A 13,198-nucleotide genomic window follows, 5' to 3' on the forward strand; every position below is an offset into this window, starting at 1 on the left:
GGCACCTCTGCTCCTGTGATGGATGGCTTACTTTGGTTTTGTCCTTACATGTGGATGGATGGCACCACCTAGAGGAGTCTTGCTCAATGATTGATACAACAGCCTTTTCATGCCGTGGCTTCTTGTGAGTTGCTACATTTGTTTTAACACACTTCAATAAAATCTGTCTGCACTTGGAGCGCTGTTCTGTGCTTTTTGTATTTGTTCCAGAGTTTTCCTCACTTATGAGAAGAGCTGCTTGGTGCAGTTGGATATCTTATTCAATGGACTTTTTTATGGACATTCCATACTTATTTACCAATTTATTTTAGATTGTTTTTTCCTCCCCTTCCCTTTTCCACTCCCCCCTCCCCTTTTCCCTCCTTCTTCTAGCATTCAGTCATTATGTTGGATGGACTTTAGCGCTTATATGTATGTGTTTTTGCATGTCTCCTTCTGAAAATGAATGGCAGTCGGTGTCCTCCAACTTATGGTACATTATATTAATATTAATCTAATATTAATAAAATGATAGAAAAAACTATTTTAAAATCATTTGGGGGGAAAAAAGGCATTTTGGGTTTCGGTTTCCGGCCAAGGGCATCCTGAATTTTTGGTTTCTGTTTCGGCCCAGAATTTTTATTTAGGTGCATCCCTAGTGAGTACCATCACATATCTTCATCCAAAAGGTAGACTAACCAGGTACCAGACCTCCAATCGGTTGGTGCCTGAGTTTATCGGGTAACAAGTCAATCCATCATGGCAGCTTCCTTGACAAAGTTCCAACATAGTTTGTAAGTTTGTCCCGGCAGGGCGCATGGAGCTCTCATAGCCGATCAGTCTGTGGTAGTCTGGTTTGGGCAGGCCAGACTGGGCTTCTTGGTCACCCTGTGTCCCTAATAGACACAGTGTGACTTAGACATAAGAGGGGCCTAGGGGGCTGAGAGAGGTATTTTCCAACCTCTCTAAAGGTAAGCTGTGTTCCATGGGCCCCCCAACCAAAGTGACTCCTGTCACAAGCCCAATTAGCCATTTCCCCTCCCCGATGTCATGTGACTCGTTAGTGTTACAAGCTCTCAGGTGTGAATGGAGAGGAGGTGTGTAAAATTTGCTGTTATCGCTCTTACTCTCTCATACTGGTCACTGGAAGTTGAACATGGCATCTAATGGCAAAAAACTCTTTGAGGATCTGAAAAAAAGAATTGTTGCTCTACATAAAGATGGCCTGGGCTATAAGAAGATTGCTAAGACCCTGAAACTGAGCTGCAGCACGGTGGCCAAGACCATACAGCAGTTTACCAGGACAGATTCCACTCAAAACAGGCCTCGCCATGGTTGACCAATGAAGCTGAGTGCACATGCTCAGCGTCATATCCAGAGGTTGTTTTTGGGAAATAGAGGTACGAGTGCTGCTAGCATTGCTGCAGAGGTTGAAGGGGTGGGGGGACAGCCTGTCAGTGCACAGACCATACGCCACACACTGCATTAAATTGGTCTGCACGGCTGTCGACCCAGAAGGAAGCCTCTTCTAAAGATAATGCAAAAGAAAGCCCGCAAACAGTTTGCTGAAGACAAGCAGACTAAGGACATGGACTACTGGAACCATGTCCTGTGGTCTGATGAGACCAATATAAACTTATTTGGTTCAGATGGTGTAAAGTGTGTGTGGCGGTAACCAGGTGAGGAGTACAAAGAGGAGTGCGTCTTGCCTAAAATCAAGCATGGTGGTGGGAGTGTCATGGTCTGGGGCTACATGAGTGCTGCTGGCACTGGGGAGCTTCGATTCATTGAGGGAACCATGAATGCCAACATGTACATACTGAGCAGGGCAGTATTCAAACATGATAACGACCACAAACACACCTCCAAAATGACAACTGCCTTGGTAAAGAAGCTGACGGTAAAGGTGATGGATTAGCCAAGCAGGTCTCCAGACCTAAACCCTATTGAGCATCTGTGGGGCATCCTCAAATGGGAGGTGGAGGAGCGCAAGATCTCTAACATCCACCAGCTCCGTGATGTCGTCATGGAGGAGTGGAAGAGGACTCCAGTGGCAATCTGTGAAGCTCTGGTGAACTCCATTCCCAAGAGGGTTATGACAGTACTGGAAAATAATGGTGGCCACACAAAATATTGACACTTTGGGCCCAATTTGGACAGTTTCACTTAGGGGTGTATTCTCTTTTGTTGCCAGCGGCTTAGACATCATTTGGTGTGTGTTGAGTTATTTTGAGGGGACAGCAAATTTACACGGTTATACAAGCTGTACACTCACTACTTTACATTGTAGCAAAGTGTAATTTCTTCAGGTGTTAGCACATGAAAATAATTACAAAAATGTGAGGGGTGTACTCACTTTTGTGAGATAGTGTGTGTGTGTGTGTGTGTATATATATATATATATATATATATATGCACACACACACCAAAAGGGGCCACTAGGTGGGCTGCTCTGGTCTTGGGCATGCTCTACTGACGTATGAAATGTTAGTTTGTAAAACAATGAGTTTATACGTACAGTGGCTTTAAAAATCTATACACCCCTGTAAAAATGCCAGGTTTTTGAAATGTAAAAAAAAAAAAAAATCAGACCAAGATAAATTACGTTGGAATTTTTTCCATCTTTTAATGTGACGTATAATCTGTGCAATTCAATTAAATAACTGAAAATTTTAAACGAGGGAAAAAAATAAAAAAAACTTACAATAACATGGTTGCATAAATATGCACATACTTAAACCAATATTTTGTTAAAGCTCCTTAGATTTTATTACAGCATTCAGTATTTTGGAATAGGAGTCAATCAGCGTGGTACAGCTTACCTTGGGAATCTTTGACAAGTCTTCCTTGCAAAAGCACTCCAAATCTGTTAGATTGTGAGAGCATCACCCCTTGCACAGCCCTCTTCAGGTCACTGACAGATTTTTTGGTTGAATAATTTTTATTAAAGTTTCAAAACAAAAACAGGTTACACAAACCATGGAGTAAGTAGTCTATACTCAACTGGAATAAAGTAAAAATACAGGATCTAAGCAGGATTACACATTTCACTGACAGATTTTCAATTGGATTCAGGTCTGGGCTCTTGCTGGGCCATTCTGAAACTTTGATCTTCTTCAGGTGAAGCCATTATTTTGGTGATTTGGAGGTATGCTTTGGGTCATTGTCATGCTGAAAGGTGAAATTCTTAAAGCGGAGTTCCACCCTAGTTATACATTTTTTAATAAAAATACCCCCGGGACAGTCAGGGCTAGCACATTCCACAATGGCTAGCCTCTGATCTGTCCCGGGTTGCACTTACCTTTCAGGAGAAATACTTACCTTGAAATTGTCTTCTCCAGCGCTGCCATCTCAGGTGTGGGCAGCTTGAAGCCAGCGCGATCCTCTTCCGCGTCCTCTTCGGTCCTCTTCCTCCTTCTTCGGTCCCACGATGCACTGCACCGGCCCCGACGTCACTTCCGGGTCGCGCGCATCATCCCTCCACAGCTTCTGGGCATGCCCAGAAGCTGTTTAGAAGGGAATGACGCGCGCGCCCCGGAACTGACGTCGGGGCCGGTGCAGGCGCAATGATTCCTGGGAGCGATGACGTTCAGCTCCCAGGAATCATTGCAAAAGCCAGGAAGTGACGAATCGCCGTGGCCGCCGAGGGGAGGAAGAAGGAAGTAAGGTGAGTATATTTTCTTTAAAAGGTAAGTGAAAAAAAAAAAAAAATTGCGATTATCCATTTGTTTTTCAGGTGACCGGGAGCGAGAAGATGGAGGTAAGTATAAATTTCGGGTGGAACTCCGCTTTAATCCTCTTCTTAGCAGAGGCCTGAAGGTTTTTTCCCCAAAATTTACTGATATTTGGAACTGTTCAAGTCTCTCCACCTTTAAGAAAATTCCAGTTCCAGCCGAAGAAAAATAGCCCCAAAAGCAGAATACTTCCACCCCCGTGTTTCACTGTGGGTATAGTTTTACTTTTTTGGGGGTGATGTGCAGTGTTGGTTTTGCGCCAAACTTACTTTTTGAAAATATGGTCAAAAAGTTAAATCTTGGTCTCATCAGCCCATAATAGCCAACATTTTGCCACATGCTTTTGGCAGATTTGATGTAGGTTGTTGCAAAATGTAACTGGGCTTGGGTGTTGTTCTTCTTCTTCTTCAAAAAAAAAAGGGGGGTTCCGCCTTGCCACCCTGCCCCAAAGTCCAGACATATATAAAATATGGAAGATTGTTGTCACATGTAGTACACAATCAGTACTTGCCAAAAACTCCTACAGCTCCTTTAATGTTGCTGTGAGGCGCTTTCAGCCTCCTGGTCCAAGTTTCTTATTTTTTCATCAATTTTGGAGGAACATCCAGTTCCTGGCAATGTCACTGTTGTGCAATACTTTCTCCAGTTATTGCTGACCGTCTTCACTGTTTTCCATGGTATATCTAATGCCTTGAAAAAAATGTTGTACCTTATTCTGTCTGATTCCTTCCTACAATAAGATCACTTTGATGCTTTCTAAGTTCTTTGCAGACCATGACTTTTGCTGCAAAATGGCAAGAACACACAATAAGAAAATTGGACAAAAATTTTGTTTTTGAAGGGATCGTATGATAATCTGATCGTTCGTACAACGCTTTCGAGAGCCAATGACGACAGTTCATCTGAAATTATCCGAAGGGGCAAAAACAAAAATTTTTCTTGTACAATACCAGATAGACAAATTTTAATTTTTTCAGTACAGTATTCATCGGAAAAAAAAATTGGAAGTGCTAGACCACGCATGTTCGGAAATGAAATAATACATTACAATGCAATACAACACATTGCATCACGTCTAAAGTTGTATTCTGTCGTACAAGAATTTTCTTAAGTTTGGTAACCTCTTCCTTTTCGATTTGAGAAAGGCATGCAAAACAAACTAAAAAACGGACGATCGTTCGTCTAATATTATCACGGTGTGTACGAGGCTTAAATCTTTAAAATAGTTCTACTAGAACAGCTGAACTTTATATGGGCTTAATCAGAATCATATTCATTAATGGCAGGTGTGAACAGCCTATTATTTAACATCAGTTTTAATGTGATTGGACAATTCTCAACACAGCCATATCCCTCAATATAAAATGGTAAGTACACTTATGCAGCCACAGTATTTTATTTTTTTTTACAATAGACAAGTTCAGTTTGATTTAATTTAAATTGTAGAGATTACAGGTCACAATAAAGATGGAAAAAATTTATATGTGAGTAATCTTCATCCGATTTTTTTTTTTTTAAATCTCAAAAACCTGTTTTTTTTTTTTTTTTTTAAAGGGGTGTGTAGACTTTTAATATCTTGTGTGTGTGTGTATATTTATATGTATAAAATAAATGAGCAGCCTGCTAATGTATATCTGGCAGGGAACTTCTTGCGGTTTAACAAGTTGTACTTCATGTTAACCTAATTATAGAACTGAAGGACACAGCAATGTCCTTCCAGCCATGCCCTGTTATGAAAGTACTTTATTCCACAGTCATAATATATAAAGTATCAAGCAATTGCAACTCTACAAACATGCATGGCCTTTAGTTTTTTTAAAAACTGGATTATACTTCAAAGGAGTGTGGCCACTGTACAAGTTCCAGTACAATAACACAAGTGTAAAGTGTTGTCTGCACTTACCTGCAGAATCCACATTAGGAGTATTCGATAATTCTATTCTCTTCACCAACTCGGGTATTCGTTGGTTGTATTTCTCAACAATAGTAATTTTGCCTTCCAACTCTTTGTCTTCAGAGCTCACTGCATACTCCTTTAAAGCTGCAAATCCTCCTTTCTTTAGCCACTTGGCTATAAACCTGTCTTTAATGAAAAGTCTCTCTGCAAAACAGAACATAACAGAAAAGCTACTACATTGAGCTTTTTTTGTATAGTGTTTTTGAAAACTGCTTTTTCTCTTTAAGCATATTATGGATATTTATAGCCCAACATTCAGTTCAGACAGGCAGTCAGAGGAAAGCTTCCTAAAAAGGAACTTTATCCATAACAACTTGATAAAAAATAATGTTCTTTAGCAAACGTACAGTACGTTCCACATTATTAATTATACTACCAAAATTAGAGTGCTATAAATTGCCTCCAGCATTGTTCTTGTTTTATCTTGCCCGAGGCTGCCATTTTGCTGCAGCCCAGAGCCCTCGAGCAGCAATAAATCTTTAGGCTGTCAGCAGATCGGCCTCCAGTGGCTCGGATGTTCGGCAGTGCCAAAAAATAGAGCGCAACTGAGCATACGCAGAGGAAGGGGAGACAGTGTATTGCTGGATTTTAAACAATATAGCTACTTATTTTCCATGTTTTACATAGCTATACCTGCAAAAGGGCCCACTATGAAGAGATCTAGCAGGACTTAATTTTCAGAATAAAGTTCCAGTTTAACGGGCACAGACAGCAATAAAAATCCTGCCAAAGGGTGTAACCCTTATACTCTTCTAGAAAAACAGTTCATTATTCCCACCTGCAGCAGTGGTGGGGGACAGTCCTCCATCCTGGACAGTGCAGCCATGGCTGCTGTTAGATGTCGCAGGGCCCCGTACAGCCTACCTGCCCACCAACTATTTATGCTAAAAATACACTAAAATTATTATCAGCAAGCACAAAAAAACGTACAGTGTTCTTGCTAAATCTAAAAGTGTATTGAATTAATAAATAAAGTACAGTGTAAATGAAGTCTTGGGGCTCATTCACATGGGTGCTGTGGCCTGTGCAGTGTGAATCAGTGTTTTTTTTTGTGCGGCTGGAGCTGCGTACAGTCAGCCAATGTTACACTAAATGAACGAAGTAGCTGTACGAAAACAGCTGCAGGTCCCAATATGACAGGTATACAGCCCCGAAGACAGTGTGCATTTGGGCCACTCACCCACACCTGCCAAATTAGGACCTGCAGCTGTGTTTGTACAGCTGCTGCGTCCTCCTAGAGCAGTGATGGCAAACCTTGGCACCCCAGATGTTTTGAAACTACATTTCCTGTGATGCTCATGCACTCTGCAGTATAGGTGAGCATCATGGGAAATGTAGTTCCAAAACATCTGGGGTGCCAAGGTTCGCCATCACTGTCCTAGAGTAACAGGTGACCCCAGCCGTACAAACAAACCACAAATTCACACATATGGGCCAGAGAATCCAAGTGAATGAGCCCTTCAATTTCTGTTTTATACAATTATTTACTTTTTTACAATGTTTTTTATCCATGTATTTTTATCCACACTGTTGGGGGGCTTTGGTGAAATATCAGGGGTCTAAACAGACCCCTAATGTCTCATTTTTCAGACAGAGAAAGGGACTGAGGACATAGATTCCTCCATCCTTTTCACTTTGGACAGTGAACAAACAGAAAGCGCTATGTACAGAGGCTCCTAATTATTCATAAACGGAAGCATAGTAAACATGGTTTTCATGCATTGTGTTCATTAACAAAAAGAAAGGGATGGTAAATATGACATATTTAACGACCCCTTCCTCCACTCTACCTTCTAAAAAGATTCTCCGGCCTGTGTGCCTGAAGCGGAGGGAAGCCAACAGTGCTGCAAAAGGTGCACACAGGGGGGCCCGGGCAGCAGGGGGGATTGAATCCTGGACAGGGAGGATGGTGAGTGTGGTGGGAGGGCAATTACTAGAACAGATCCCCTGTGTGTCTCTCCCTGCAGCAACTAAAAGCTGGCGGGAGGGAGAGGAGGAAATGCTTGCTTTCAGCTGCTGCAGGATATGAAAGGGATCAGTCCCTGTAACTGCTCCCGGGCCGCATTAATCACCCCCTCTCCTGCTCACATCTAATTCCCCTGCTGCCCAGGCTCCCCTCATGGTCCAAGCCCAAAACAGGAGGATTGGTAGCCCTGAGCACAGCACTCATGTAGTGACGTGTGAATGGTGTGTCTAGGAGTACTGGGCAACCAGGCTGGCATGATGTGTGCCCAGGAGGCTTTGAAGGCATTGCAAAGTATTACAGGCAACTTTCCTTTGAATTCTCTTCTGACATCAATTACCTCGACTGAGGTTAGGGAAAATTTCCTCACTGGAGGACATAGACAGTAATGTCAGCTTGACAGAGGTTCTAACCCTTCAACACTCATTTGTTCTTAAAAAAACAAAATTGTATTCAAGATACTACAGAAAAAAACCTACGTCTCTTTCTTTCCAGTTCTGGCTGAAGCAGTATCCAAATGTCATAGATTTTGCTCAGTCCAAAGTTTTCTGGCCCCTGAAGTAATAAAAAAAGAAAAAGGTTAAAAATGTTTTTTTCTTATATGACAATGTTACCAAACTTTATTTTACTAAACTGTGCAGACAACTAAAATAATATATGATTTTTATTTATTTTAGGCATATGCACAAATGTTACCAACTTGCATTAAAGGCATTATAAACCTACCTACCTGCATCTTGTGTTTTTACCTGCATAAGATGTGCATTGATCATGTTGTTTCAGGGTATCATTTGTAGACCCCGTGCACAGCCTATAATAGAGTAAATCCTCACATTCTGATGTCAGAAGTTTGTGTTCAAACATCAGTAATGTGGCATGGCACTGTATAGGTTTACACATGACCAATGGCTGTAGACTAAGAACTGAACCTACTTGTAAAGAAACTACATACCCCATAAACCCCAGATATCTCAGTCTAGTGCTCTCCAGGTGAAAGCTAATTAAAAAGATCTGACACAAAGATGGCAAAGCAATTACCATCACCCTGTAGTCTTTCATCACATTGACACTCTTGCAATTGTGATGCAACACAGAAGAAATAGCAAGGCATGGATTGTGACATGGGACGAGCTAGATGAAGGAATACATGGGCACTGGGGAATCGATCAGTTATGACACCGCAAACTGTGGCCACAACATGAGAGCCCATTGTTACAAGGTAAGGCAAACAAATTACACTACAACCTATTTAAAAAAAAAAACATTTTAAAAAGAGTACAATGCCTTTGAAATGCTGACATGTTTATGCACACAACAATATTTAAAGTGTACCAAATTTAACCTTTCTAGTTTAGGTTACTGGTTAATTGATGAAGTATTAAACCCTCCCAAAAATGTATTATGTTACAGCTTACTAATTCTTACATGAAGAGGCTGCATTTGGTTTTTGCCTTTATTTTTACCTGTTGATTCAATTGCCTTTAACAGACCAAGCTGTCCAGAATTGAGACAAACTATTTATCACTGACAAAAGGTGCTTCCATAGATCAGATTCTTTATGTTTTGTAAAACCTTTATCCCAATAGAAAGTAAAAACTGTTGTTATAAATGCCTATAAATTGTTAGCTTGAGTTCAGCTTTAACCTGTTAGTCAATTCTATTTAAATCTGCTAGTGCAACCCTCATGTCTCCCTGCCAGCCATTGTCAAAGCATTCACAGAATTTAGCTTGGTAAGCAACTTCAAAGTAAATTACGATAAACTGAGGCCCTGAACATATCCTTACCCAAGACTACTTTATCCCAACTCGAATCTACTTTCACGTTTAAAAGGCAACAAAAAGCTATTAAAAACCTTCGTATCCAAATATCTACTTCCTTGTCTTCCCTGGCAGATCTCAATTATACGCCCCTAGGTCAGTCGATTCATATGTGCCTTAAAGCATTTGATAAACTAAACAATTCTTGGTTTGGCCATATGAATGTTGCGAAAATGGACATTCTACCTAAGTTTGTCTACACCTTTCAGGCGCTCCCTATGCCCCTTTCTCAATGTTTTCTCCAGGCAGTCAAAAGGGCTATACATAACTTTATCTGGTAGCATAAGATACCTTGAATTGGCTCTACCATTTTAGCGCTACCTAAGGTCAGAGGAGGTGTTGCTCTTCTTAACCTCGGTGTACTTTCATGCAGAGTCGCTACTCCAGATAATTGATTGGTATCATGGTCAGTGCATTAAATTGTGGACATTATTAGAAAATGACCTGATATCTCCAGATCTCCCGTCTCTACCATGGACAGACCCGACACACAGACCCCTCCTAATGACCTATTGCCCCTAGTGACTTCTGCTACAGATTTGGGACAGTTGCCTTACCAAAGGGTCTACTGTCCTCAAGACCTAACCCCTTGACTCTGCTGTTTTATATCGCATCTTTCTCTCCGACTTTTACTAACCTTAAATTCCTTTCCTTGCAAAAGTCTGAAGCTCCTTTACTGAGCCATTTGCTCCGTAATGGAAAACAAATTCCTTTACCCTGAATGCTCTCTGCCTGTCAATCCTTCAATTTCCAGCATTTTGAATACTTTTAAGTACAGTGGGGGGGCTCCAGATCCCTCCATAAAGAGTACCTGTCACTGCCTATTACTGTCACAAGGGATGTTTAAATTCCTTGTGACAGCAATAAATGTGATCAGATATTTTTTAAAATAAATAGAGAAAACATTTTTTTAAAGCGCCTCCGTCAGCTCGTGCACCAAAGAAAATGCATACGTAAGTCACGCCCGCAAATGTAAACGGTGTTCAAATCACACATATGAGGTATCGCCAGAGCAAGAGCAATAATTCTAGCAAACTCTAAAGTGGTAACAGTTAAACATTTTTAAAATTTCACCTATGGAGATTTTTAGTTTGTTGCCATTCCACGAGTGTGCACAGTTTTAAACCGTAACATGTTAGGAATCTATTTACTCAGTGTGACATCCTCTTTCACAATCGACAAAAAAATTGGGCTAACTTCACTGTTTAGTTTTTTATAAATTCAGTGAAGTGTATTTTTTTTTAAAAAAAAATGACGCTTGAAATGCAGCTGCGCAAATACCGTGACACAAAGAATATTGCAACGACCACCATTTTATTTTCCAGAGTCTTGGCTAGAAAAATCTATGTTTGGTGGTTCTAAGTAATTTTCCAGCAAAAAAACTGCATTTTTGTAAAATCTTACCGTAAATTTCCTTTCTCTGAGTCCTCTGACAGTCGCCGTCCACTCATTCAGTCTTCACCAATGGGTATTGACCTCTTATCCATAGGAGCAAGCTAGGCATAAGACTTGTTAAAAACAAAGCAATTTACATAGATCCCACTGGTCCAATACCCCCCTGCTATCAGCATTTCCAACTCAGTTTGGTAGCAAGCAGTTAAAGTCCAAAAGAACCCCACTAGAGGGGAAGGGGTGGCTACTGTCAGAGGACTCAGAGAAAGGAATTTTACGGTAAGATTTTACAAAAATTCAGTTTTCTCTTACGTCCTCTGACAGTCGCCGCCCACTCTTTCAGTCTTCACCAATGGGATGTCCCAAAGCAGTGTAGACATGAGGGGTGGGAAGCGCAACCATCACAAAAGGCAACGCAGCACCCAGGTCAGAGAAAGGAACCTTATCTGAACAGAAAGGTAAAAACTCTGGGTAACAGAAAAGCTCAACTGGAGCAAACAACCCAGGAAAGCAAATAAACAAGGGGGAAAACACCCCAACAGACAGGGACCGGCCAACGCCATGGCCCCCTCAAGGCACTGCCGCACACAGAAATTTGCGGCCAAAGGAGGCTGATGCCAAAACATCAAGTTTGTAGAATTTGGAAAAGGTGTGCACAGACGACCAAGTCGCTGCCTTGCACAACTGGGCCACCGAAGCCTGATGTCGGAAAGCCCATGACGCACTCACTGCTCTGGTAGACAGGGAAGCCTGGAACCCGTTCCCTAATAGAATAGGCCTGTACTATCGTCTGCCTGATCCATTTAGAAATGATTGCCGCAGACGCAGCCATACCCTTCCGAGGGCCCTTCGGGAAGGACAAAAAGGGAATCCGACTTCCTGAAGGATTCAGTAGACGCCAGGGTACACCCTAACCGCCCGGACGACATCCAAGGAATGCAAAGCAAACTCCTTAGGATGTTTTGGATTCGCACACAGCGAAGGCAGGACAATATCCTCGTTAAGGTGAAAATCCGACACCACCTTAGGTAGGAAAGATTGGTTAGGTCGCAAGACCACCTTATCCTTGTGAACCACCAGGTAAGGGGAGTGGCAAGACAGAGCCGCCAGCTGAGACATCTGCAGGCAGATGTGATCGCCACCAGAAAGGCAACCTGACCTGAAGGGGCGTTGGAAAAGGATTGCCAGCGTAGACAACTGACCCTTAATCATGGTCAGCGCAAGACGCTGGTCCACACCAGTTTGCAGGAAGGCCAGCACCCTCGCCACCGAAAAGGAGCGAGGACGGATGTCCCTGGACTCACACCAGGCAAAATAAACCTACCAGGTACGGTGCTAGATTTTTCCGGACGAGGCCTTCCTAGCCTTAAGCAGGGTAGGAATGACCGCAGACGAGAGACCTCAATCTCTCAGGACCTGGCTTTCAACAGCCACCCTGTTAAAGCCAGCGACCGTAAAGCAGGATGGAAGATCAGCCCCTGAGACTGCAGATCGTCCCGTAACGGGAGTCACCAAGGAGGCTCGACGACCAGTTGCATGATGTCCGCGTACCAAGACCGGCGCGGCCAGTCCGGGGCCACCAGAATCACCAACTTCGGTTCCGAGACCAACCTGCGAAGGAACCTGGACAACAACTGAATCGGAGGGAAGGCATAAATCAGGCGATACTGATTCCAAGGTACCACCAGCGCATCCGAGGCGTCTGCCAGAGGATCGTGCGTTCTTGCCACGAACCTTCCTACATTGTTGTTCAGCCGGGATGCGAACAGATCCACATCCGGGGATCCCCATCGCGCACACAGCATCTGAAACACCTCCAGGTGTAGGGACCATTCCCCCTGGTCCAGGGTCTGGCGGCTCAGATAATCAGCCTGCCAATTCTCCACACCCGGAATGTGAACTGCCGAAATCACCGAGACGTGTGTCTCGGCCCAAGACAGAATTTCGGTCACTTCCTGGGCCGCCCAGGCACTCGTGGTGCCCCCTTGGTGATTGATGTAAGCCACCGCAGTGGCATTGTCCGTCTGCACCCGCACAGGACGGCCCCAAAGACGATCTGACCAACGGAGCAAGCACAGTCTGATCGCTCGCAGTTCTAAAATATTTATCGGCAGGGAGGATTCCTCCTCCGACCAATTGCCCTGGGCAGACAGAGTGCCCAGAACGCCACCCCAGCCCGATAGGCTGGCGTCCGTGGAAATCCACGTCCACAACAACGGCCGGAAAGACTTTCCTTCCGTCATGGCCGCAGACTGGAGCCACCACAGAAGATCCTCTCTAGCTTGGCGACTCAAAGATATCCTCTTTTCCAAAGATTGAGGATGCCTGTCCCACCTGGCCAAGATTTCCGCTTGA

At 43.1% G+C, this 13,198-nt stretch overlaps 1 protein-coding gene across 1 annotated transcript in view; it reads right to left on the reverse strand.

Annotated features, from left to right (window-relative positions):
* FBH1 (F-box DNA helicase 1) overlaps positions 1 to 13,198 on the reverse strand; it is a 154,659-nt gene that overhangs the window by 28,296 nt on the left and 113,165 nt on the right. The window contains exons 16-17 of the mRNA XM_082253201.1: positions 8,113 to 8,188; positions 5,617 to 5,814 (exon numbers count right to left, since the gene is read on the reverse strand). Coding sequence (XP_082109327.1) covers positions 5,617 to 5,814; positions 8,113 to 8,188 — 274 coding nt within the window. The remainder of the gene's footprint in view (positions 1 to 5,616; positions 5,815 to 8,112; positions 8,189 to 13,198) is intronic.

This window comes from Pelophylax lessonae, assembly GCF_965119305.1.
Source record: "Pelophylax lessonae genome assembly, chromosome: 4".
NCBI classification, from domain to species: domain Eukaryota; kingdom Metazoa; phylum Chordata; class Amphibia; order Anura; family Ranidae; genus Pelophylax; species Pelophylax lessonae.